Raw genomic sequence first — 25,941 nt, 5'->3', positions numbered from 1 at the left:
GTTCAGCTGCCTCTTTTCTCTGGAATAATGGAAAGACTGAGACTTTTGGCTACTAAGAGGCAAGGGTGGGCCCTTCCTTTATGTTCAGTCTGAATTAAATTATGTGAAAGTTCTTCCCAAACCTGAGCTGCCTTCTGTTCCCACCCTCATAAAGTCCCATCTCCTTTATTCCTCAGTGATATCCATGAACTGCCAGTAGAGGCTGCTCTAGTCCCATATGTGTAAAGTGACCTGGTTCAAGGCACTTCCTAGGACGCAGTCTCACTTGACCATATACCAATTCTTCCATCAGTGGATAATGTCTTCAGTTTCTTGAGGAGATGCCAGGGACTCCTGGTTCTGATTTTCAAGTTACTTTAAGGGCTGCCTAGAGCCCTAGCTCCCTCTGAAATAAAGTTTTCTCAACTTCCACCTTGCAGGTAGCCTGGTTTCCAATGAGAACCTCATTGTCACAGCAAAAAGAGTTTTAAGGTCATGAACAATGGGGGAACATCTATTTCATTTCAGAGAGCAGTACCAATAGCTAACATTTAACACCTACCCTGTGTCAGACTCTGCTAAGCACTTTGTGTGCATAGTCACATTTAATCTTGATAATTCTGTAGGGTAGTTTTTATTACCCTTTATCTGTAGGTGAGGACACTGAGCACTCAGAATAGGTAACTCTCCCAGGATCATTGAGCTTAGGGAGCTGGGACTGATGTCCAGGTCTGACTGCTTAACCCAGGCCCTCAACCATTCATTCATCTTTTCTCACTGACAAGATAGAAAAAGGCTGAAACTTCAGAACAAGGGCTTGGTATTAGGCAACAGGCAGAATTCAGTGCTTATTGGTGACCTGGGCAGTGGGTCCTGGAAATACTGGAATGTAGTACCTGCCAGGAAGCAGGAAAGTGGACATTCATAGTACCAGCACTTGGCACACAGGACTTGATGGGCGTCTGAGATTTGCATTCTTCCTCAGGCCCATTCTGGGTGGAAGATGTTTAGCATTAATCTAAATACCTTCTAACCTGGTCCGAATGAATGGAAATCAGTAGTTGGTACTGACTGTGGTACTGTTAGGATTTCAGGGCACAGAGGAAGGCTATACACGTGGGAGTAGGTCTTTCAGCCAAACCACAGGACACAAAAGTGGAACAGAATTATACAAATCAAGGTCAGAAATTTCCTGTCCAGCCCACGGGATGGAGTCTTCTCCATTCCTGTCCATCGCAGTGAATATAAACCCTGATTGAATGTCAGTGACTGGAAGGAGCATCTAGTAGGATGCTGATTTTAGCTCTCAGCATCCACAATGAATCTCAAGGTAGTCTTCGCATCCCTGGCACTGTTCCTCATTACCATCTTCACCCTGGCCCATGTTCTGCTGACCAGCCAAGGTGGCTCCAGCCAGCCTCTCCGCTGCCCCTCCATAACACCTAGTGCCCAGCCGTGGACACAGGCTGGCCGGAGCCAGCTGTTTGCAGACCTGAGCCAAGAGGAACTGACTACTGTGATGAGCTTTTTGACTCAGTACCTGGGGCCTGGGCTGGTGGATGCAGCTCAAGCCCAGCCTTCGGACAACTGTGTCTTCTCAGTGGAATTGCAGCTGCCCTCCAAGGCGGCAGCCCTGGCCCACCTGGACGGGGGGAGCCCCCCACCTGCCCGGGAGGCCCTGGCCATCATCTTCTTTGGTGGACAAGCTCAGCCCAACGTGAGTGAGCTGGTGGTGGGACCACTGCCTCGCCCATCCTATGTGCGGGATGTGACCAAGGAGCACCATGGGGGCCCCTTGCCCTATCACCGACGCCCCCTGCTGGCAACTGAATATGCCCAGATGTGGAGGCATTTGAAAGAGGTGGAGTTTCGCAAGGCACCCATCTTCCTGGCTTCTGTCTTCAACTACAATGGCTCCACTTTGACATCCTTGCATGCCACCCCCGTGGCTTGTGCTCAGGGGACCATGTTACCTGGATAGGCCTCTACCATAACATCTCAGGTGTTGGTGTTTTCCTTCACCCAGTGGGGCTGAAACTGCTGCTTTACCACAGGGCCCTGGACCCTTCCCAGTGGGCTGTCCAGCAGGTCTTCTACCTTGGACAGTACTATGCAGACTTGGGCCAGCTGGAATGGGAGTTGAAGGCTGGCTGACTGGAAGTGGTTAGAGTTCCTCTGCCTTTGCCAAATGGTGCTTCATCCCTGAGGTCCCGGGTCTCCCCAGGTCCTCTTCCCCAACTTCATTTCTCGCCCCTGGGCTCCCAATACAGTGTTCAAGGGAACCTGGTGGTATCCTTCCTCTGGTCATTTACCTTTGGCCATGGGGTGTACAGTGGCATGAGGATTTTTGATACGGGTTCAAGGGTGAGCGAGTGGCCTATGAAGTCAGTGTTCAAGAGTGTCTGTCTGTCTGTTCATGGTGGTGAGTCACCCAAGACAATGATGACCTGATACTTGGATAGCAGCTGTGGACTTGGCTGTAATAGCCAGGGCCTGGTGCGGGGAGTGGACTGCCCCTATCAAGCCACGATGGTGGACATCCACATATTGGTAGGCAAAGGGACGATCCAGCTGCTCCCGGGGGCTGTGTGTGTATTTGAGGAGGCCAAGGGACTAGCCCTTCGAAGACACCACAATCTGATTGAGTCATTTCTATGGCGGTTTGGCCAGCTCAGCCCTTGTGGTCAGGTCTGTATCATCTGTAGGCAACTATGACTACATTTGGGACTTCGTGTTGCACCCAAATGGGGCAATTGAAGGGCGAGTCCATGCCACGGGCTGTATCAATACAGCTTTCCTGAGTAGGGGAGAGGAGAGTCACCTCTTTGGGAACCGTGTGGGAGAACAAGTGCTGGGGACGGTGCACACGCATGCCTTCCACTTCAAGCTGGACCTGGATGTGGCAGGTGAGCGCTGAGGGGATGAGGGTTGAAAGCTAGGGTTGGGGGTAGGTGGAGGGGAGTCCCCTGAATTAAGCCAGAGGTTTCTGGAAGAGATGAGAAGGTGCAGTTCCAGCATCACAATGTATTTGTGGCAGTGGGTAGCAGGGACTGATCGGAGTGTTTTAAACTGCAGTCTGAAATACTGGGCATCTGGCAAAAGGTAGGAAAGGTTCTTCTGCCCAGCTTCTCTGACCTGCTGTGATGATTGTGAAACGAGTCTAAATGTAACAGCTACCTTAGCTCTTAAATGTATGCTCTGGGCCTGAGTGACACTGTGGGTGGGTGAAGTGGCCCTGTCCCGTGGTACGAGAGAAGTTGTAGACATTGGATGGGGCTGGAATAGGGGCTTTCAGGGTTCTTCTGACCAATTCTGAGGGTTTACAGGTATAGGGTGGTGAAGGCAGGGGCCTCAGCAGAGGTAAGCAGAGCCTGTCTTAAGAGGTTTTCGGGGAAGGGGTGATTCTGGGGCCTGAGACTGGGGGAGGGGGCGGCTCCAGAGCAGACAACTGGGAACACGGGATAGTGGCCCCATCCTCCCCACAGGGAGGGCCATCCTGTTCCTCTCAGACCATGTCATCACAATGGGCTCTGGTGACACGCAAGCATGCCATTAACTTGGTACAAGATAGAAGGGATTTCTCAAGTAGGGCTTGGAGCACAAAGAGGGCTTGCTGCTCTTGACAGATTTCTGTGGAGGGCAGAAAATAACCAGCTTATCAAATCATAGAAGTTTAGACCCAGAAGGAAACTTAGAAATCTACCAGACCCTCTCCATTTTATAGTTGGGGGAAACAAAGGTGGTCGGAGGCCATGATGGGGCAGGAAAATACTGTCCAAGTATAATGCAACATGACAAAGCATATTTCTTGTGAAACATTTACTTATCCTCTTGTGTATAAAGGCATGGTGCGGGAGGTGGGGGATAAGAGCTAAAATAAAAATGTTATTGAAATTTTATTAACTAGATTATTCTTTGACATTTGGGGTATGACTTTTTTATTATATTTTTCTTTTGGGATATGACTTTTCTGATGTGAAATTTCTCTTCAGTATTTTTGGCAGTAAAGAGCGTTGTCTTGGGAAGTAAAATGAAGTACCTTTACTGGGGTCCTAGTGTGCGCAGCACAGGCTGGTGCTGTGGGACCAAAGAGGCTGTATGGACACGTGCTGCTCGCAGAAGAAGGGACTAGCTTTAATAGAGTGCTTCGTATGGGTCACAAAGAAACTAACAGCCCATTGAAGACCAGCAGAAAGACAGAAAAATAGCATGTGATCAAGGGCTGAGTAGGGTAGTACAGGTTACGAATGCAATAGAATTTCAGGGAGCTCCCAGACAGTTTAAAAATATAAATCTGCCTGCTTCCAAAAAAGAGTGGACGTGGTCCAGCCTTGTTGAGAAAGAAAGCTAAGTCTCAGAGCTGGGGAGAAGTGTGCAGGGGACCATGGGAGGAGATTGGGTTTTCTTCCAGCCAGCTTTTTGGAAACAGGAACCCTGATGGCACAGTGGTTAAGAGCTTGGCTGCTACCCGAAAGGTCAGCAGTTCAAATCCACCAGCTGCTCCTTGGAAACCCTATGGGGCAGTTCTATGCTTTGTCCTATAGGGTTGCTATGAGTTGGAATTGATTCAACAACAATGGGTTTGGTTTTTGGTTTCTCGGAGACAAATATCATTATTTCTTACATAGTTATAAGAATGTTAATAGTCACCTGCGTGTGTTTTCCGATTTATAGAGCACAGCTGCATTTGTAACTTGTTGGACCTTCACAATATCTCTGTGAAGTAGTAGAACAGCCTTTATTATGCCCAGTGTAGAGATACAGAGAATGAGGCTTAGAGAACCAAAGAATTGGTCCAAGGTCTATTGGGTAGACCACTGCTAGTAGAATTTTTTGCAGTGTTCTCCATCTGTGCTGTCCCATATGTTAGCTGTTCTCCACATATGGCTATTGAGCACTGGAAATGTGGCTAGTGTGACTTGAGTAACCGAATTTTTAAACTTTATTTAATTTAGGCTTTTTTTATTTTTTCCCATATAAAAATTTATACATACATTGTTATGTGACTCCAGTTGCTCTCCCCATACTGTGACAGCACACTCCTCCTTTCCACCCCTGATTCCCAATGTCCATTCAGCCAACTCCTAACCCTCTTTGCCTTCCCATGTCACCTCCGGACAGAAGCTGCCTGTTTAGTCTCTTGTATCTACTTGAGCTAAGAGGCACACTCCTCACGAGTATCACTTTATGTCCCACAGTCTCGTCCAATCCCTGTCTGAAGCGTTGGCCTAGAAATTGTTTTAGTTCTGGGCTGATAGAGAATCCAGGGGCCATGCTTTCCGAGGTTCTTCCAGTCTCAGTCAGGCTATTAAGTCTGGTCTTCTTACTAGAATTTGAGTTCTGCACCCACCTTTCTCCTGCTCCATCCGGGACTCTCTGTTGTGCTCCCTGTCAGGGCGGTCATTGGTGGTAGCCAGACATCATCTAGTTCTTCTGGTCTCGGGCTGATGAAGTCTCTGGTTTATGTGGCCCTTTCTGTCTCTTGGGCTACTACTTTCCTTGTGTCTTTGGTGTTCTTCATTCTCCTTTACTTCAGGTGGTTGGGACCAATTGATGCATCTTAGATGGCCACTTGCAAGCTTTTAAGACCCCAGATGCCACTCACCAGTAGGATGTAGAACATTTTCTTAAATAAGCTTTGTTATGCCAATTGACCTAGATGTCCCCTGAAAGCATGGTCCCCAGACCCCTACCCCAGCTACTCTGTCCCTCAAAGTGTTTGATTGTATTCAGGAAACTTCTTAGCTTTGGTTTAGTCCAGTTGTGCTGACTTCCCCTGTAGTGTGTGCTGTCCTTCCCTTCACCCAAGATAATTCTTATCTACTATCTAGTTAGTAAATAACCCTCCCCCTCCCTCCCCACCCTCGTAACCATCAAAGAATGTTTTCTTCTGTGTTTAAACCTTTTCTTGAGTTCTTACAATAGTGGTCTTATACAATATTTGTGTAAGTGACTAAGCCTTCTGTGACTGACTAAATTCACTGAGCATAATGACCTCCAGCTTCCTCCATGTTATAAGATGTTTCACGGCTTCATCATTGTTCTTTATCGTTGCGTAGTATTCCACTGTGTGGATATACCATAATTTGTTTATCCATTCATCTGTTGATGGGCACCTAGGTTGTTTCCATCTTCTTGCTATTGTGAACAGTGCTGCAGTGAACATGGGTGTGCATATATCTATTCGTGTGACAGCTCTTATTTCTCTAGGATATATTCCAAGGAGCAGGATAGCTGGATCATATGGAACTTCTATTTCTAGCTTTTTAAGGAAGCGCCAAATCAATTTCCAAAATGGTTGTACCATTTTACATTCCCACCAACAGTGTATAAGTGTTCCAGTCTCTCCACAACCTCTCCAGCATTTATTGTTTTGTGTTTTTTGGATTAATGCTAGCCTTGTTGGGTGAGATGATATCTCATTGTAGTTTTGATCTGCATTTCTCTAATGGCTAGTGATCGTGAACATTTCTTCATGTGTCTGTTAGCTGCCTGAATATCTTCTTTGGCAAAGTGCCTGTTCATATCCTTTGCCCATTTTTTGATTGGGTTATTTGTCTTTTTGTTGTTGAGGTTTTGCAGTATCTTGTAGATTTTAGAGATTAGACGCTGATCGGATTTGTCGTAGCCAAAAATTTTTTCCCTAAACTTTATTTAAATAGCCACATGTGATTAGTGGTTACCATATTGGACAAGGCACGTTAGAAGAAGATGGACTAGTACTCAAATCCGGACCTCTGGCTCCTAGCACAGGCACTTTCTGATGCACTCTGCTGCCTTTTGAGGCCAATGCAGTGGGCATTGTGGGGAAGATGAAAGGCCATCCGGGTGACCTCACCTGGTGTGGAATTTCTTTCCCTCCTCTCACCTGGCAGGGCTGAAAAACTGGGTGGTGGCTGAAGACGTGGTGTTTAAACCCGTGGCAGCCCCCTGGAGCCTGGAGCACCAGCTGTACCGCCCACAGCTGACTCGGCAGGTCCTGGAAAGGGAAGACCTGACAGCATTCTCCTTGGGAATCCTCCTTCCCTGTTACCTTTACCTGGCTAGCAACCAGACTAATGCCTGGGGTCACCAGCATGGGTACCGCATCCAGATCCACAGCCCCCTCGGCATACACATGCCCCTGGAGAGTGACACGGAGAAGGCCCTCAGCTGGGAGAGGTGAGGAGGGCCCTGGGCAGTGGGTGGTAGGGAAGGGCTGGCCCCCTCTCCCATCCTAGCTCTTGGAGACCCCAACTCACTATCCATGCTTAGCATCCGTCCCCTCAGATCCAGGTAGATACATGATGGGAAATGGTGTCACGCAGAATCTGATCCAAAGGACTCCTGGGCTGCTAAAGGCCCTTGTCATTTCCTGACACCACCTCCCTCGACAACTCCTGGTCAGATACCAACTCGCGGTGACCCGGAGGAAGGAAGAAGAGTTGCAGAGCAGCAGCATCTATTACCAGAATGACATCTGGACACCCACTATGGCCTTTGCTGACTTCATCAACAATGAAACCCTCTTAGGAGAGGTTGGTAGCCCTAGGAGCAGAGGAGAGGGACTCCTCTGTGCCTGGTATCTTGGCTGCCCAGCTTCTGACTAGAGGCTGGAGAGAAAAATAGGTCTCCAGTTCTCAAATTCAGGGGCCAAGAACTCTGATGATCAACACTGGTCATCCCTCCTGGGGTGAAATTGGCCATGGGACATTTTGTACCCTACAGCTTCTCACACAGGTCACCACGGCATGTTGTATAGGCCTAGGCTGGCAGGCTATAGTGCCTGGTCAGAGGTGGATTCAGGACAGGCTGGCAGTTTGGGGATCGTAGATGGGGTGGAGGGTGGTTCTTTGGGTCTTGCCTTCAAAGCCCTCCTAGCTCCTCCTCCTTCCTGCAGGACCTGGTGGCTTGGGTTACAGCCAGCTTCCTGCACATCCCCCACGCTGAGGATGTCCCCAACACAGTGACTGTGGGGAACAGTGTTGGCTTCTTGCTCTGACCCTATAACTTCTTTGATGGAGACCCCCTCCATCTTCTCCCCTGGCAGCATCTACTTTGAGAAGGGCCAGGATGCTGGGCCCTGCAGTGTCAACCCTGTGGCCTGCATCCCCCAACTGGCAGCCTGTGCCCCAGACCTGCCCCCTTTTTCTTTTCAAGACTTCTAGCTCTGAGGGTGTGGTGGGACATGGGGGGCTGAGGCATAAGTACCTTCCTCTGTTTCCACTCACCATTCCCTACATCCTTATCAATCCTGCTCCACTGATAACCCATTCTCTTAGTATTGCTTAGGAAACAGCCTCTTCCCAGATATCTCCATATATCACTTTGGCTCACTCTCATTTCCTGTTCATTTTTAAAAATTGATGAATTTATAAAAATGATGTTAAAATATTCAAGCAAAAATAGCACACAGCCTACCACTCAGAAATACTTAATGTTCACTTTTGGCGAGCATTATACTAGACATTTCTTTGTGCATCTATATTCAAATGGAAGAATAGATAAAATTTTGTAAAATAGATGATATGGTATGTGCAATTTTAAATAAAAAGTATTACAAGGATTTTATTTGAATTTATTCTGTTTGACTTTTAAAATATCTAGAGTCCCCCAGAGAATGTTTAGGACTCTTGCCAAGGAAATTAGACGAGGAGGAGAGGCGAGAAGGAAAAGGGAGACAGACCTGGCTGAGGAATGTCACTTGGGAAGCTGAAGGGGCTGGAAGCACCGGGTTTCCTTGGAAGAAGAACAGTAGTTCACAGTTACAGGAAGGGGAACATCTGGCCCTGGGAAGGTGGGGGTTGGGGGAAGAAGCTGGGCTAAGAGAGGTGATACGGAGGGCTGCTGTATGCAGCCCCAGCTCCTTGCTAGTGTTGCATTCCATGATCAGGCCAGCCAGCTGCATTATCTTGAACATTTACTCACTCATTTCCTCTCTCTCCCCTCTTCCCCCAAGGCCAGCTCTGTCCTTTAACTCCCAACTCCAACTCTGACCCAGAGAGCGAGTCTGATTTGGAGCCTGGAGAACAAAGCCATGTAAGGTCTGTTGAAATCGCGGCTGCCTGGCTTCAGACCCGCCCCTAGCCCTGGCCCGTCCCCCTTCCCCCAGCCTTTCTTGTGCACTTTCGAGCCTCCCATCTCCTATGCGCCTAACTCCCAGGAGCCCCAGCCAGCGTCCAGGAGCCTACCAGCATAGGAGTCAAGAGAGATCCTCTCCTGCGGGCCTAAGAACACACATCTCCACCCTGGTTCCATCTTCTGGTTCACGAGACGATGAACCAGAAGGCCACCCTGGTGCTCCTCGCTCTGGCTGTCATCACCATCTTTGCCTTGGTTTGTGTCCTGTTAACTGGCAGGAGTGGAGATGGGGGTGAACCCAATCGGCCTCCCCAATGCCACTCTGAATCCCCCAGTGCCCAGCCGTGGACACAGGCTGGCCAGAGCCAGCTGTTTGCAGACCTGAGCCAAGAGGAACTGACTGCTGCGATGAGGTTTCTGACTCAGCACCTGGGGCCTGGGCTGGTGGATGCAGCTCAGGCCCAGCCCTCGGACAACTGTGTCTTCTCAGTGGAGTTGCAGCTGCCCCCCAAGGCGGCAGCCCTGGCCCACCTGGACAGGGGGAGCCCCCCACCTGCCCGGGAGGCCCTGGCCATTGTCTTCTTTGGTGGACAAGCTCAGCCCAACGTGAGTGAGCTGGTGGTGGGACCACTGCCTCGCCCATCCTATGTGCGAGATGTGACTGTGGAACGCCATGGAGGCCCGCTGCCCTACCACCGACGGCCTGTGCTGGCCCGAGAGTACCTGGACATAGACCACATGATCTTCAACAGAGAGCTGCCCCAGGCTGCTGGGCTTCTCCACCACTGTTGCTTCTATAAACACCAAGAAAAGAAACTGGGGACAGTGACCACAGCTCCCCGTGGTCTACAATCAGGGGACCGAGCCACCTGGTTTGGCCTCTACTACAACATCTCAGGGGCTGGGATTTTCCTGCACCCCGTGGGCTTGGAGCTGCTGGTAGACCACAAGGCTCTGGACCCTGCCCACTGGACCATCCAGAAGGTGTTCTACCAAGGCCGCTACTATCACAGTCTGGCCGAGCTGGAGGACCAGTTTGAGGCTGGCCTGGTGAATGTCGTGCTGATCCCCAACAATGGCACAGGTGGGTCCTGGTCCCTCAAGTCCCTGGTGACCCCGGGTCCAGCTCCCCCTTTGCAGTTCTACCCACAGGGTCCCCGCTTTAGTGTCCAGGGGAGTCAAGTGGCCTCCTCATTGTGGACTTTCTCCTTTGGCCTCGGAGCTTTCACTGGCCCAAGGATCTTTGACATCCGCTTCCAGGGAGAACGGCTAGCTTACGAGATCAGCCTCCAAGAGGTCTTGACTATTTACGGTGGAAACTCCCCAGCAGCAATGCTGACCCGCTATATTGATGGCAGTTTTGGCATGGGCAAGTACGCCACGCCCCTGACCCGTGGGGTAGACTGCCCCTACCTGGCCACCTATATGGACTGGCACTTCCTTTTGGAGTCCCAGGCCCCTAAGACGCTACATGATGCCTTTTGTGTATTTGAGCAGAACCAGGGCCTCCCCCTGCGGCGACACCACTCAGATTTCTACTCTCACTACTTTGGGGGCCTCGCGGAGACAGTGCTGATTTTCAGGTCTGTGTCCACCTTGCTCAACTACGACTATGTATGGGATATGGTCTTCCAACCCAATGGGGCCATCGAAGTCAAGTTGCATGCCACGGGCTACATCAGCTCAGTATTCCTCTTCGGTGCAGCCCAGAAGTATGGGAACAAAGTTGGGGAGCACACGCTGGGCACCGTCCACACTCACAGTGCCCATTTCAAGGTGGATCTGGACATAGCAGGTAAGACAGCCTGTCAGACAAGGGTGCCAGAGAAGAGGGTGAAGAGTTGTCTCTGTTAGCTTTGGGTTTTACATAGCTATCCAGGATAGGAAGATTTGAGCATGAGTATGAGGTTTTGGATTTTCATGCTTCCCCTTTTGCTGGATGAGAGAAGGTTGGCTGTTAAAGTTTTATTTGGATCTTGGTTCACTGGCTGGGTGCCCAGCTTCCAGCCTCCTTCCACGTGACCTCATTAGAAAGTCTTGGGAAATAGCAAAGCTCAGGGAGGAGGCAGGATCTGGGCAAACAGGGTCCCCTTTGCTGTCCTCTCTCCCTTGCACTTACATGGGCTTCACCTCAAGGAAGTAGCTATTTGTTTTTCAGTGTTCTGGCCTGTTCTGTGTGTCTGGCCTGTGGGACTGCTGGTCTTTTCATTCTGAGTCCCTGGGTGGTGCAAACAAGTAACATGTTTGGCTGCTAACTGAAAGGTTGGTGATTTGAGGCCACACAGAGGCACCTTGGAAGAAAGGCTGGCACTCTACCTCTGAAAAATCAGCCATATGGAGCACAATTCTTCTCCGCAACCCATGGGGTCACCATGAGTCAGAGACGACTCGATGGCAACTGGTTGCTTGTTGGTGATTTGCATTCTGCCAAGTCCCTGGCAGGCCAGTCATGGGACAGCCCCAGGCTGCACATTTCTAGAAGATGGACCCTCCTCCTCCTTGACCACCCATCTCCCTCTGGGCATAGCACACTTAGGTTTGAGGGACAGGAGGGATACTGGGGAGCATTAGGGATAGTTCCTGGGGCTGGTGGTCACAGAACATCGAGGCTGTGTGACGTCTTAGAGTTGTCTTTGTCTATCACTTTCCCTCCCTCCCTACACTGAGTTGTTCACCAGATTTTTCTCCTATTCTACCTCTGAAATCTCTCTAAACCCTCCCTGGGCCCCACTGCCATCCCTGCTGGCACCAGCCCTCTCTGCTGTGCCACCTCTTCTCTTCCTCTCAGACCCAGGGCCCACTCTGTGCCAAGAGGAACCTCCCAGTTTAGGACTGGCTGCGACCTTATACTGCCCCTACCTGCCCCATCACCCCCAGGATCCCGTTCACAGAATGGCTGACAAGGCCCTTTCCTTCACAGTTCAGCTCAACCTGCCCTGCAGATTATTCCCCACACCCTGCTTTAGCCATACCCCAAAACCCCCTGTCCCTGGATACCCCATAAGTGTAGGCAAGCTGCTTTGTATTTGCTCATACCTCATCCTGTCTAGAATTTGTCCTTCCATGTTGTCTGTGCTGGTGACATCCATTAAGGCCAGGCTTGAAAGTTGCCTGTGAAGACCCCCTTTCCTGCCTACCCCGTATTCCTGCAACCTTGAAGCGGCCTGTTAGTAGTTTACTGTCTGCGTCCCCTGTGGGAGCGGGAGGGTAAGGATAAGATTTTATTCACCTCTGTGTCCCCAGGGCTGAGTCTGGCCCTGTCCACTAATGTTTGCTGAAAGGATGAATAAATGAAATGGAATCCCTAAAGAAATATTTGCATGTACCTGTCCACAGCTTTGACTGAAGTGTTGGGGATATCTTGGGGAAAGGGATAGGAAATAGGGAGCTCACTCAGTTCTGTGTTCTCTTCAACCCCCACTCTGAAGCTAAGTGGAGGCAGAGTCCAGAGGGGGCAGCATGGCTGCATGACCAGCCCTTACCTACCCCTCAACCCTCCCCCCACACCCTGTCACCACTGCAGGACTGAAGAACTGGGTCTGGGCTGAGGACATGGCCTTTGTCCCCACTGCGGTACCCTGGAGCCCCCAGCACCAGTTGCAGAGGATGCAGGTGACCCGGAAGCTGCTGGAGACAGAGGAGCAGGCAACTTTCCCTCTGGGAGGGGTGGCCCCTCGCTACCTGTACCTGGCCAGCAACCACAGCAACAAGTGGGGTCACCCACGGGGCTACCGCATCCAAGTGCTCAGCTTTGCTGGGGAGCCACTGCCCCAGAACAGCTCCATGGAGAGAGGCTTTGGCTGGGGGAGGTAAGCGGGGTGGGTGTCAGAGAGGGGCTGGGGGGGTGAGTTTGGGAAAGGAGCCTGGAGCGGGGCAACTTGGAATTCAATTAAAATTGTATACTGGGGTAAGAGCTCAGGAAGGATTTCCTAGTTATCAAAAGGCACCTCAAAGGGCACATTTTCCCCCTCAAGGGCTGAAGCCCAGAAGTGAGAACTCTTTTCTCATTTGGATGGTAGAGGGGCCATTCTGTGTGAAGGCAGGAAAGGAACAGGCAGACCTTGGGAAGGTGTTGGCAGACCCCCCAGGGTAATGTCAGCAATTCTGCAGCCTTCTGTCACTGTGTGAATAAGATAGGGAGACTGAGGTCCACTCGTTCTGCTCCCTTTCATCATAATCAGGCAGCCAGATGGGGTTAGTGACCATAGAGGCCTGACCAATGCCTCCCTAGGTACCAGCTGGCTGTGACCCAGCGGAAAGAGAAGGAGCCCAGTAGCACCAGCATTTACAATCAGAACGACCCTTGGACCCCAACTGTGGACTTCACGGACTTCATCAACAATGAGACCATTGCTGGAGAGGTCAGCTGACCTATGGGGAGGGGAGCAGAAGGAGGGAGGCAGAGCACAAGGATGAGCCCCACCTTCTCTTGGACGTCCCTGCCAGCCATCTGAGAGCTGCTCAGGCTGGATCTGACTATAATCTCTTGAGGGAACCTTCCCAAGTTGGGAGTTTGTATGCAGACACTGAGTGAATATCCAGGCCTGTCCTCCAGACCCTAGAACCCTCTAGGTCCCAGCTTCGTGGAAAGTGACTGACTGGAGATTGACAATATTTTCTGGCCCCAGAATTCATGAAGGGCTGGGAGCCAGCAGGAAAGATCACATCTCTTGTATTTGAAGCTTCTCCCATTCCTGGCTGGACCACTGCAGGGTACTTTTCTGAATGTCATCCTCTTCTTGCCTCCCAGCCCCTGGTCTTCCCTCCTCCGTCCTCCTACCCTCAGTTAGTTTGGGAAATCCAGGAGAGTTAAGAGGAGAGGAGCTGAGGTGGCCTTTGTGCCATCCTTCCTGTGAAATGTCAGAGAGGGAGGGTACAGGCCAGGGGCAGGGAGGCAGGTATTGGTCCCATTATGAAATTAACTAGTTATGCTTCAACTTCTGGGCCAGTAGATAAAAATGCTTAAAGACACAGGATTCTTTTGGGGAAAGGTGGGCTAGTAAGCCGAATCCTTATAAGGAAGCAGGGCATGTCCTTAGCAAAGCCAGACTTCTAACCCTCTTCCTTTTCCCCTGCTAGGACTTGGTGGCCTGGGTGACAGCTGGCTTCCTGCACATCCCACATGCCGAGGATGTTCCCAACACGGTGACTGTGGGCAATAGTGTGGGCTTCTTCCTCCGACCCTACAACTACTTTGATGAGGACCCCTCCTTCAACTCTGCTGACTCTGTCTACTTCCGGGGGGACCAGGATGCAGGGGCCTGTGAGGTCAACCCCCTGGCTTGCCTCCATCAGACTGCTGCCTGTGCTCCCGACCTCCCTGCCTTCTCCCACGGGGGCTTCTCTCACAAGTAGTTGGTCCCTAGGGTGGGGAGTCTTGCCAAGGGCTCCAGGGCCAGGGTGTGGGGAGAGGGGGCAGCTGGGCATCCTGGCTCCCTGATCTCCTTCATCACACTCCCAATGTCCCCGCCCCTCCCCAATGTCCTCTCCCCTTCATCACCTCCCTTATACCCTCTCCTGCCGGGAGCATCCCGAGCCTGTGATACCTCTGACACGGGACCTCAGCTTTGATGATCTCAGACGTGCTGGGTTCCCACCCAGAGAGGAAAGGAATGGCTCAGCTGGAGCCAGGAGTGATAACCAAGCTTTTCCCCACAAGACAGCTTTTTTTTTTTCTTTTGCATTCTGCTTTTCCCACATCTTTTTAGGCCATTTCCGGGTGTCTCCTGGGTCTCCAAAGTCCCTCCCTTGGAAGATGAGGATGGAGGCTCCACAATGGGGATTGCCCCAGGAGGCTCCAGGGCAGGGTTCCTGCATGTCCACAGATGTGCTAGAAGGGCCCCTCTGTCTATATTCCCGCTCATCCTCTTCCTTCTCTCCCTTCCCCTCCCTCCTGTCTCACCCCCTCCTCCTCCTCTTCCCACCCGCTCGTATATCCTGGGATATCCCTCAAGGTCCTGAGGTTCCTCTGCCTTAACCCGTGGTGCTCCCCAGCCCTCATTTCTCAACTTCAGTCTCCTCTCCAGCCCCTGGGCCTGTGGAAATCTCAAAGATGCAAGGGGATATCTAGTTTGAGGGGACACTCCCTGTCTGTCCCCCTGCGGCTGTCACCTAGTCCAGTAGGAGTTGTACTCACCCGCATCCTGGGGCAGAGTTGTGCTTCCAGACAGTTCCCTCTACTGATTTGTACCTGTCTGCCTTGCCCCAGTGGTGCAGTAGTTAAACACTCAGCTGCTAACCAACACGTTGGCAATTCAAACCCACCAGCCACCCCGCAGGAGAAAGATGTGGCAGTCTGCTTCTGTAAAGATTATAGCCTTGATGCCCACTCTTACATCTGCTATTCAGTATTGTACTTGAAGTCCTACCTGGAGTAATTAGGAAAAATATATAAAAGGTATCCAAATTGAGAAGGAAGGAAAAAAAAGATTATAGCCTTGGAAACCCTATGGGGCAGTTCTACTCTGTCCTGCAGTGTTGCTATGAGTCGGAATCAATTCAACAGCAACAGGTTTGGGATTTCTTTTTTTTTTTGGCCTCGGACTCTTTGGACAGGATATTCCTGGTGACAGCAGCAGTTCAAGTTAGCATTTTAGGTGGCTTTGTGGGTCGTGTGTGACCAGTGGCCTCTACTCTGCAGCAGCCCCTGTGGGAGGTGGGGTGGGCACCGGGTGGGAAGCAGAAAGCCCCTGGAACATCGAATCAATTGCAGGCATGCAAATGAGCCATGGCCTCTTGTGGGAACACAGTCTCCAGGACCTCTCACTGCTGTCCCTCCTGGGGGTATGGACTGGGATGGGTACAAAGAAATAGCAAGAGATTGGGAACAGAATCATCCTTCTGTAGGGGATTGATTAAAAAACTTCTGATACAGCCTTGCAGTGCAATGCTATGCAGCTTTAAAAAATTGTATCTTTTTATATACTAATAGAGAATAATCGTCAAATGAAAAAGGCAAGTGAAGTTGTTAGAGCACTTCCCATTTGTGTTTTAGAAAGGAGAATATAAATACATATTGGCATATCTATTCATATTCAGAAGAAACAGGTGCCTCTGGTTGCCCCTGGGGAAGGGAACCCAGAGGGAGGGAACAGGAGGGAGGGGACTTCATACTGTGCAGTAAGTCCCTGGGTTACAAACGTCCGACTTGCCCTTCAATGTTATGTAAATTTGCCCTCACCTTGAAACAGTCCAACCAACCCCTACTCGCAACGAATTCTTCATCACAACCACCTTCACTTGCTGCACGTGCAGCTTTTAAATCACTGAAAAGGCTTTGAGCCTTTTCTTGCACTAAAGAAAAACCGAACCTATTGCCGTCGAGATTCTGACTCATAGTGATCCTATAAGACAGAGTAGAACTGCCACATAGGTTTCCAAGGAGCAGCTGGTGGATTTGAACTGCTGACCTTTGGTTAGCAGCTGTAGCTCTTAACCACTGTGCCACCAAGTAAGGCTAAATAAGAACCGTATGCACCTATTCTGACCTACCTACAAAATCGACTTAAAGACACAGGAACAGATCTTGTTTGTAACCCGGGGACTGCTTGTATACCCTTTTGCACAGTTTGAATTTCGAAACATGTGACTATATTATCTGTTCAAAATAAATAATAAATGGGTCCAAACAGGTGCTGACATGTTTTTTTAGGAAGGGATGGGGGCGGGAAGAGAGGGTAAGGTGGGTTAAGGAATAGATTCAGGGACTGAATTTTCTCAAGTTCTTGAGAGCCAGAAAGCAGGTGTGGTTTCTGATAACTCTTTTGCCTTCTCTTGCTTATGTATCTCTCAGAGAAGTGTTAAGCCTCTGTCAATGTTTGTCTGTCTCTTTCTTCTAGAAGAGGGGTCAGAGAGAAGCCACAGGGAGGGGGTGACTTCTGTTAGCTGGAAGCCCAGGTTAGGGCAGGAGGTGAAGTGCAGGAAACAGAGGTTTTGGATCCTCCTCAGCTTCTGACCAGAGGGAGATCATATCCCAGGATCCCAGACTCCACAGAAGCTTTGGCTACCTTCTATCCTGCCCCAGGCCCAGGCTTACCCCAGGATCAATGGAACAGCAGATGGGGCAAGTCAGTGAGCTGGAGAGGAACTAAATTCCAAAGAACAGGGCCAAAGACTTCAGCAAGCAGCACAGACCAGCGATGGCTGTACTGATTTATAATACAGCCTAGGGTGGATGCAGGCAGTTTGCTCTTGGCTACTAACTTAAAGGCTGGAGGTTCAAACCCACTCAGTGGCACTGTGGAAGAAAGGCCTGGCAATCTGCTTCTGTAAAGATTACAGCCAAGAAAACCCCATGGAGCAGTTCTACTCTGTAACACATGGGGCAGTCTGCTGAGGATGGAGGCTCCATGAGTCGGAGTCAACTCAACGGCAGTGGGTTTAGTTTTTTGTTTTTGTTTTTACTCCTTCTACAGCTTTAAAGAACAAGGGAGAGGAAAACCTGTTATATTTCCATATCAGAATATAGTCAGTTGCATAAACATTTCTGGATAACCTGACCCTTTTGGTATTGATTTACCTAGTTTAACTCTGCCAAGTTTCCAAGTATCTCACTGCCTTCCTGCAATTACTACCCTGCCTATAACACGTACCATATGAGACTTCATGCTGTTACCTCTGCTACTCGCCCACTCCACGTCCCCACCTCACATCAAATATGCTGATCTTTTGGCTGTGCCTGCCCATGCCAAGCTATTTCAAGTTTCCATACCTTTGCACCTCTGTCCCCTTCGACAGCAGCGTCCTTCGTTTTCTCTACCAGGCTAATGCATTCTATCTTCAAGGGTGGCTCAAGCTCCCTTCCTGGGGAAGTCTTCCTGGACGCATCCAGGGTCATGAAGGACGCATGTCCCTTCTCTGCAACCTCAGTCTCTCCCAGTTCCTCTTGGGACCTGGCTGCCCAAATGACAGTAGTCTTCTGTCACCAGCAGAGAAGCTACCCAGACATTGACTATGAAGAATGGAGGCGACTTTGCTCTCTGCGTCTACAACACCTGGGAAGAGTTTGCTGGAGTTGAGGACTGTGGGGCTTCTAGGCTACCCCCACAGTCAGTTTCCCAGCCCCAGCTGACCTCTGATCTGGCCTGTGAGTTCTGCTCAAGGGGGTGAAGTGAAGGTCTCGATTATGCTCTGCCCCACCGCTGCCGCAATGAAATGGCCAGCTTCTCACTTGCTGTACATCCTGCATCCTCCCTCCACATGGCGCAGGGCACTTGGGACCTCCCCAGTGTGATCTGGCTCAGCCCTCAAGCTGCTAGCCCTCCCCAGGTGCCTTTTGTTCTAACTTTCAAGCTTCCCTTGGGCTCATGGGTAGAATTCTGGTTGACGGAGGTGGGGGACAGGAGACAGTGGTGGGGAGCAGACCCTGGAGAGGTAGCAGGCCAGAGGGAGGAGGGAAGTCAACTGAGGTGTGTGAGTGGGTGGGTTTTGCCTGCAGCCTTGCAACCGGAGCAAAGGGTCCGTTTGGAGGATGGAGGAAGAAGAGCCTGAGAACAGCCCCTTTCTGCCCCCATCGCTTCTCCTTCTTCTTGCCAAAGCCAGCTGTGTTGTGTTATCTTCAAACCCACCCTCCCCAATCCATTACCCAACCCTGACCCAGACTGTGTTGTTTGATTTGGAACAGGAGGACAGAGGCTTACATGGGTCACTTAGAGTTCAGGTTCCTACCTCGGCCCCACCCCCTCAGTCAGGCCTAATCCCTGGCCCCCTCCAGCCTCACCCCACCCACCCCTCTGCCCTTGGCCAGTTGTCTTCACTATTACCCATCATGCCTCTTGCCTGGCCGCACCACCCAGAGACCAGGATCCTCAACCAGAGAGAGGCACCCAGCTCCTGTCTGTTCATTTTTGTACCTCCTGTTCTGCATTGAGAATCAAGAACCTGACGATTGGCCAGGAGCTTCTAGCTATGGTGGTCTTCATTATTTTGACCATGTTTAGTGTTCTGGTAACAGGCATGGATGGAGGTGGGGCTGGGAGTGCGGGTGGGGGAGAGAGGAGATGTAAACCCAGCCAACCTCCCCACTGCCCCTCCATATCACCTAGTGCCCAGCCATGGACACAGGCTGGCCAGAGCCAGCTGTTTGCAGACCTGAGCCAAGAGGAACTGACTGCTGTGATGAAGTTTCTGACTCAGCACCTGGGGCCTGGGCTGGTGGATGCAGCTCAGGCCCAGCCCTCGGACAACTGTGTCTTCTCAGTGGAGTTGCAGCTGCCCCCCAAGGCGGCAGCCCTGGCCCACCTGGACAGGGGGAGCCCCCCACCTGCCCGGGAGGCCCTGGCCATTGTCTTCTTTGGTGGACAAGCTCAGCCCAACGTGAGTGAGCTGGTGGTGGGACCACTGCCTCGCCCATCCTATGTGCGAGATGTGACTGTGGAACGCCATGGAGGCCCGCTGCCCTACCACCGACGGCCTGTGCTGGCCCGAGAGTACCTGGACATAGACCACATGATCTTCAACAGAGAGCTGCCCCAGGCTGCTGGGCTTCTCCACCACTGTTGCTCCTACAAACGCAAAGGACAGAACCTTGTGACAATGAACACAGCTCCCCGTGGTCTACAATCAGGGGACCGAGCCACCTGGTTTGGCCTCTACTACAACATCTCAGGGGCTGGGATTTTCCTGCACCCCGTGGGCTTGGAGCTGCTGGTAGACCACAAGGCTCTGGACCCTGCCCACTGGACCATCCAGAAGGTGTTCTACCAAGGCCACTACTATCACAGTCTGGCACAGCTGGAGGACCACTTTGAGGCTGGCCTAGTGAATGTTGTGCTGATCCCCAACAATGGCACAGGTGGGTCCTGGTCCCTCAAGTCCCAGGTGCCCCCGGGTCCGACTCCCCCTTTGCAGTTCTACCCACAGGGTCCCCGCTTCAGTGTCCAGGGGAGTCGGGTGACCTCCTCATTGTGGACTTTCTCCTTTGGCCTCGGAGCTTTCAGTGGCCCAAGGATCTTTGACGTTCGCTTCCGGGGGGAGAGGGTTGCCTATGAAGTCAGCATCCAGGAAGCCTTGGCCATCTATGGTGGCAATTCTCCTTGTGCTCTGCGAAGCCGCTACACAGATAGTGGCTTTGGGCTGGGCCACTTCTCCACACCACTGACCCGTGGGGTGGACTGCCCCTACCTGGCCACCTATGTGGACTGGCACTTTCTTTTGGAGTCCCAGTCCCCCAAGACACTACGCAATGCCTTTTGTGTGTTTGAACAGAACCAGGGCCTCCCCCTGAGGCGACACCACTCAGATGTCTACTCCAACTACTTTGGGGGCCTCGCTGAGACAGTGCTGATTGTCAGGTCTGTGTCAACCATGCTCAACTATGACTATGTATGGGATATGGTCTTCCACCCCAACGGGGCCATTGAAGTCAGGTTCCATGCCACAGGCTACATCAGCTCAGCGTTCCTGTTTGGTGTGGCCCGGAGGTATGGGAACCAAGTTGGGGAGCACACACTGGGCACCGTCCACACTCACAGTGCCCACTTCAAGGTGGATCTGGATATAGCAGGTAACACATCCTGAGGGGGCAAGGGTGCTGGAGGAGGGAGCTGAAGACTTGTCTTCATTGGCTTTGCGTTTTATGTAGGTATCTAGTAAAGGAAGGTTTGAGCATGAGTATGTGGTTTTGGATTTTCATACTTCCACTTTAGCTGGATGAGAGAGTAAAAGTATATGAAGTATATGTAAATGTCATCCTCCTCAGAGGTTCCAATGATTAGCAAATCAGTTATTCTTTCTTAAATGAAAAAATCATCCATGCTTAAAAAAAATACATCTGTAATTATATAATGTTTTATTGTATACTACATACAAATAAGCTTGGCTGCTAACCAAAAGGTCAACAGTTCGAATCCACCAGCCAGTCTTTGGAAACCCTTTGGGGCAGTTCTACTCTGTCCTATAGGGTTACTATGAGTTGGAATTGACTCGATGGCAATGGGTGTGGTTTGATTTTTTTGGTTATATATAAATAGGTGTCCCTGGGTGGTGCAATGGTTAACACTCTCGGCTGCTAACCAAAAGGTTGGTGGTTCGAGTCCATCCAGAGGCACCTCAGAAGTAAAGCCTGACCATCTACTTCTGAAAATTAGCCATTGAAAACCCAAGGGAGCATAGCTCTACTCTGATACATATGAGGTCACCATGAGTTGGAATTGATAGCAACTGATACGTGTAAATATGAAATACTGATATACATCTGGGATCATAATGTACATAGGTTTTGCCACATCTATTTTTTCACATAATGACATACCATTCATTCAAGCAACAAATATTTATTGAATGCATACTATGTGCCAAGCATTCCAGTAACACAATTTAACAACAGAAAAGACTTCCCTAACCTCAGGAGGCTTACATTCAGACAGAGGTGAGGAAAGCGTGTGTAGAGCTCCTGGAAAGATGTATTGGATAGAAACATTTTTAGGCTTACCCTCTCTGTACCTCAGTTTACTCTGGTGAAAAAATGACGTAAGCATGCCTTCCTCATCAGATTGTTGTGAGAACTAATGATGACCACTTGAAAAACATTTTTTCCTTTGGAATAGTTTTCAACTTACAAAAGTTTCAAAGGTAGTACAGAGAATTCCCATAAACCCTCCACCCAGTCCCTCTAATGTTAATATCTTACATAATCAGAGTACAATGATCAAAACCAGGATATTAACGTTATTACAGTGCTATTAACTAAGCCTTGGACTTTACTCAAATTTCATTAGTTCTTCCACTAATGTGTTTTTTCTATTCCAGCATCCAATCCAGTATCCCACACTGCATGTAGCTGTTATGTCTCCTTACCCATTGCCATCGAGTTGATTCCATCTCATAGTGACCCTAGTCTCCAATCTGTGACAGCTCCTTAGGACTTCCTTGTCTTTTATGATCTCGATACTTTTAAAGATTACTGGTCAGTTATCTTGTAGACTATTTCCCAATTTGGGTTTCTCTAATGTTTTCTCATGATTAGATTAAGATCATGCATTCTTGGACAAGAACACCAGAAGTGGTCTTATTCTATTCTTAGTGCATCATATCAAGGGGTACATGACATCAATATGCCTTATTTTCCTAGTGATGTTAGTTAGCCTCGAGCACTTAGGTAAGGGGGTGTCTGCCGGTTTTTCTACTGTAAATAGACGACTAAATATCTTGGGGGAAATACCTTGACATTATGTAATTATCCTAAAAACTCTTGGTCTTTTACTGTCACCTGAGGGTGGGAACCCTGGCGTGGATTAGGTACCGTGAAACCACAAGAAGGCAACTAACGGTTTGCTTAATCAGCCTCTGCTCTCTCCTGGTCCCAGGAAGGTGTGGAAGGAGCTGCCAGCATGTTTTGAATTATTGCTCTTTAATCTCAGTTCACTTAATTTGACTCCTAACATGGGACTGGGTTAGATGCTAATAAAATCATTCAAAATTCCCACTGTTCAGGAAACAGATTGTGTCTTTGGGCCCGCTCCTAGTTCTCTGCCAAGCCCCCAGACGACAGGAGACACCTCCAAGCCTCAGCCCCCTGCTGTGTGGGGTCCAGGGTATGGTTTTCATCTGCTTTGACCCCCATGTTGCTGTCTGTGTGCTGACCTGTGGGCAGTGGAGAGCGATGCTAATACCCTCGTTCCCCGCACTGCCACAACACAAACCGTGTGCCTTAGTGACCAACCAGGGCACACTTTAAATTCTCTAAGCTTCAGTTTTCCCATCTAAAATGGGGACAATTGTAGTCCCTCCTTCATAAAGAGCCACTATGGGTAAAGGACTCGCGTGTGCCTGTGCAGAGCCCCTCCGGTTTCACTAATGCTGGTGGCCGCTGTTGCCGCTATTTTCCTGATAGGGCTGTTCTGGTAATGCCAGAGGGCTTCAGATGTGAGGGGCAGAGCCCTCTTCAGGTCAGAAAGAGGCTGCGCATTACCTGCTAGCCTGCTCCAATCCCAGGTAAACTACTCTCCCTTGTGGCTCCTCAGAGGGAGAGGCCCAGTCACAAGGCATCCGGGGTTATTACAAGAAGGGCCATCAGGGAAAAAGATCCTCTCCCAAATCTCCAGAATGGGGATATTTTAGAAAGAGGGGAGGGAAGCAGGGGGCTCACTCGGTTCTGTGCTTCTCTTCAATCAAAGCCGAGTGGGGGCAGAGTCTAGAGGGGGCAGGGTGGCTGCTTGACTGGCCCTTTCTCCCCCCACCCCACCACAGGACTAGAGAACTGGGTCTGGGCTGAGGACATGGCCTTTGTTCCCACATCGGTGCCCTGGAGCCCCCAGCACCAAATGCAAAGGCTGCAGGTGACCCGGAAGCTGCTGGAGACAGAGGAGCAGGCCACCTTCCCCCTGGGAGGGGTGGCCCCTCGCTACCTGTACCTGGCCAGCAACCACAGCAACAAGTGGGGTCACCCACGGGGCTACCGCATCCAAGTGCTCAGCTTTGCGGGGGAACCACTGCCCCAGAACAGCTCCATGGAGAGAGCCTTCAGTTGGGGGAGGTGAGTGGGGTGGATGTCAGAGAGGGTCTAGGGGAGGTTGGCTATAAAAAGGGCCCCACAATGCTGGGAACCCAGGTTTCCCCACTCCCCAATGAGTACATGTGCACACACACATTCACACACATACCCAAACACACACACATTCCTGTGGCCACAATCTTTAGCCCCTCAAAATGAAGCCTATTGGACTGATGGATGGATGCCTGGAGAGCTACGTGTTGAAGCAAATTTAGTAAAATGTTAATGACAGTAGAATCTAGGTTGTGAGTTTATGGGTACCCACTATACAATTTTTTCAACTTTTCTGTATGTTTAAAATGTTCATGATAAGCATTACGGGAGAAGAACGAAAAGTAACAGAGGTGCAGATCTGAGGACATATTCCTAAAATTCAGGCATTTGAGATACTGAAATTGACCTAGGATGAGAAATCAGGCCACATCAGTACACATGGAGCCGAGCTGAATTGACACCAGGTTCAGTTCTGGGTGAGTGTGCAAAGCTTCTACCTGAAGTCTGAGTGATGGGCCAATTGATGTGCAAGGGACAGGAGATCGAACAAATTCAGGAACTCTACGGTAGTGTGTGTGTGTATGTATGCGTTTATGGCAGGGGAGAGACAGAGAGAGAAGAATGAGAGTAAGAGCAAGAGAGACAGAACTGGACAGAGAATTGATAAAGAGGCTTGACACCCCAAGACCTCTGGGCTCATTTCCCCTTTATGTTCACTCTTTAGTGTCAGTTTCAGGCAGTAGGGCAGTGTCTTTGTTTTCTAGTGCTGCTACAACTGAAATACCACAAGTGCATAGCTTTAACAAACAAATTTATTCCCTCATAGTTTAGGAGACTAGAAGTCCAAATTCAGGTGCCAGCTCTAGGGGAAGGCTTTTTCTCTCTGTCGGTTCTAGAGGCAACTCCTCGTCTCTTCGCTTCTGCTTCCTAGTTCCTTGGAGATCTCCATATGCCTTGGCATCTATATTCCCCTCGGTTTAGGAGGTTCTCAGCGTGGGGACTATGCGTCCAAAGTATACACTTTGCTCCTGGCTCTTCTTTCTTGGTGTAATGAGGTCCCTCTCTTCTCTGCTTACTTCTCTCTCTTTTTATCTCTTGTGAGATAAAAGGTGTGACTGAAGTAAGGGTGATGACTAGAGTAAGGGTGGTGAAGGCTGTGACTGATCATGTCTCATTAACAGATAGAGGTTAGGATTTACAACACATCACAAAATGGAGGATAATTACATCAGAACACAAAAATGGAGGACAACCATTAATACTGGGAATCATGATTTAGCCAAATTGACATATATTTTGGGGAAAGACACAATTCAGTTCATAACAGTCAGGTTGATGACCTTGTGGGTCAATCAGAATCTGTTGTAGGTACCAGCTGGCTGTGACCCAGCGGAAGGAGGAGGAGCCCAGAAGCACCAGCATCTACAATTTGAATGACCCTTGGACACCGATTGTGGATTTTACAGATTTCATCAACAATGAGACCATTGCAGGGCAGGTCATTGGAATGGACTAGCAGGGATAGGGTGGGGGTTGAGGCAGGGAGAACAAGGAGCAGCCACTTCACTCTCTCCCAAACCAGAATCCTTCCAGGTCTTTAGAACTACTAAGAAAGAATGCTCTATGATTTTATATTTTTTCTGAGAAATTATGAAAGGATAGACTGGTAAATTGAATCCTTATATGCAAGGCCACTGGGGGAGGCAGGGCATGTCCTTAGCAAAACCAGGCTTCTGACCCTCCTCCTTCTCCCCTGCTAGGACTTGGTGGCCTGGGTGACAGCTGGCTTCCTGCACATCCCACATGCCGAGGACATTCCCAACACGGTGACTGTGGGCAATGGTGTGGGCTTCTTCCTCCGACCCTACAACTACTTTGACGAGGACCCTTCCTTCAACTCTGCTGACTCGGTCTACTTCCGGGGGGACCAGGATGCGGGGGCCTGTGAGGTCAACCCCCTGGCTTGCCTCTCTCAGACTGCTGCCTGTGCCCCAGACCTTCCTGCCTTCTCCCACGGGGGCTTCTCTCACAACTAGTTGTTCCCTTGTATGGGGAGTCTTGCCAGGGACTCCAGGGCCAGGGTGTGACAGAGATAATCTCATTCAGCTTCCCAAGAGACTTATGTGTCCTTTTTTATTTGGCAAGTTCTTCCGTGCCCCTGACACACTTTGGGCCCCTTTTCATTCTATAGTAATAATCATTGTAATAAATAAAATTGCCTTCATAATCACGTCATGGTGGAATGGGGGACATTCATATGGAGAGGCTCTCTCTGACCCCACACAGCTCCCACTGCCAGTCCCAAGAGGCCAGCAATCAGTCTTTGCATTTTATGTAACTGTGTCTACTCAAGAAACAGAGATGGATGTAGGTTAAAATGGGGATGGGTTTGGAGAAAGGAGTGGGCGTGGGGACCA

The 25,941-nt window shown here is 50.1% G+C and overlaps 3 protein-coding genes across 4 annotated transcripts; all 3 read left to right on the top strand.

Annotated features, from left to right (window-relative positions):
* Window positions 1–816: 816 nt before the first annotated feature.
* AOC2 (amine oxidase copper containing 2) lies at window positions 817–8,370 on the top strand. Its single transcript, XM_004390335.2, is given in 9 exon segments — window positions 817–1,916; window positions 1,919–2,332; window positions 2,335–2,381; window positions 2,383–2,624; window positions 2,626–2,885; window positions 6,855–7,140; window positions 7,367–7,496; window positions 7,859–7,978; window positions 7,980–8,370. Coding segments are annotated over 9 exon segments (2,265 nt in total). The 5' UTR covers window positions 817–1,297; the 3' UTR covers window positions 8,127–8,370.
* LOC101358556 (membrane primary amine oxidase) lies at window positions 7,314–14,465 on the top strand. Of its 2 annotated transcripts, XM_004390270.2 has the most exons (6): window positions 7,314–7,496; window positions 8,918–9,002; window positions 9,122–10,834; window positions 12,563–12,848; window positions 13,271–13,400; window positions 14,119–14,465. In XM_004390270.2, the coding sequence occupies exons 3-6, from the start codon at window positions 9,235–9,237 to the stop codon at window positions 14,392–14,394; spliced, it is 2,292 nt and encodes a 763-aa protein (XP_004390327.1). In that variant the 5' UTR covers window positions 7,314–7,496; window positions 8,918–9,002; window positions 9,122–9,234; the 3' UTR covers window positions 14,395–14,465. The 2 variants fall into 2 exon arrangements, with proteins under 2 accessions (XP_004390327.1, XP_004390328.1); XM_004390271.1 differs by lacking the exons at window positions 7,314–7,496; window positions 8,918–9,002; window positions 13,271–13,400 and having other exon boundaries at window positions 9,166–10,834.
* A 4,480-nt stretch (window positions 14,466–18,945) lies between these two features.
* LOC101358986 (membrane primary amine oxidase) lies at window positions 18,946–25,560 on the top strand. The gene is made up of 4 exons (XM_004390272.1): window positions 18,946–20,542; window positions 23,227–23,512; window positions 24,893–25,022; window positions 25,285–25,560. The coding sequence occupies exons 1-4, from the start codon at window positions 18,946–18,948 to the stop codon at window positions 25,558–25,560; spliced, it is 2,289 nt and encodes a 762-aa protein (XP_004390329.1).
* The last annotated feature ends 381 nt before the right edge of the window (window positions 25,561–25,941 follow it).

The sequence above is a fragment of the Trichechus manatus genome, unplaced genomic scaffold (genome assembly GCF_000243295.1).
Source record: "Trichechus manatus latirostris isolate Lorelei unplaced genomic scaffold, TriManLat1.0 scaffold00294, whole genome shotgun sequence".
NCBI classification, from domain to species: domain Eukaryota; kingdom Metazoa; phylum Chordata; class Mammalia; order Sirenia; family Trichechidae; genus Trichechus; species Trichechus manatus.
This window is presented reverse-complemented; position numbering and strand designations above follow the sequence as displayed.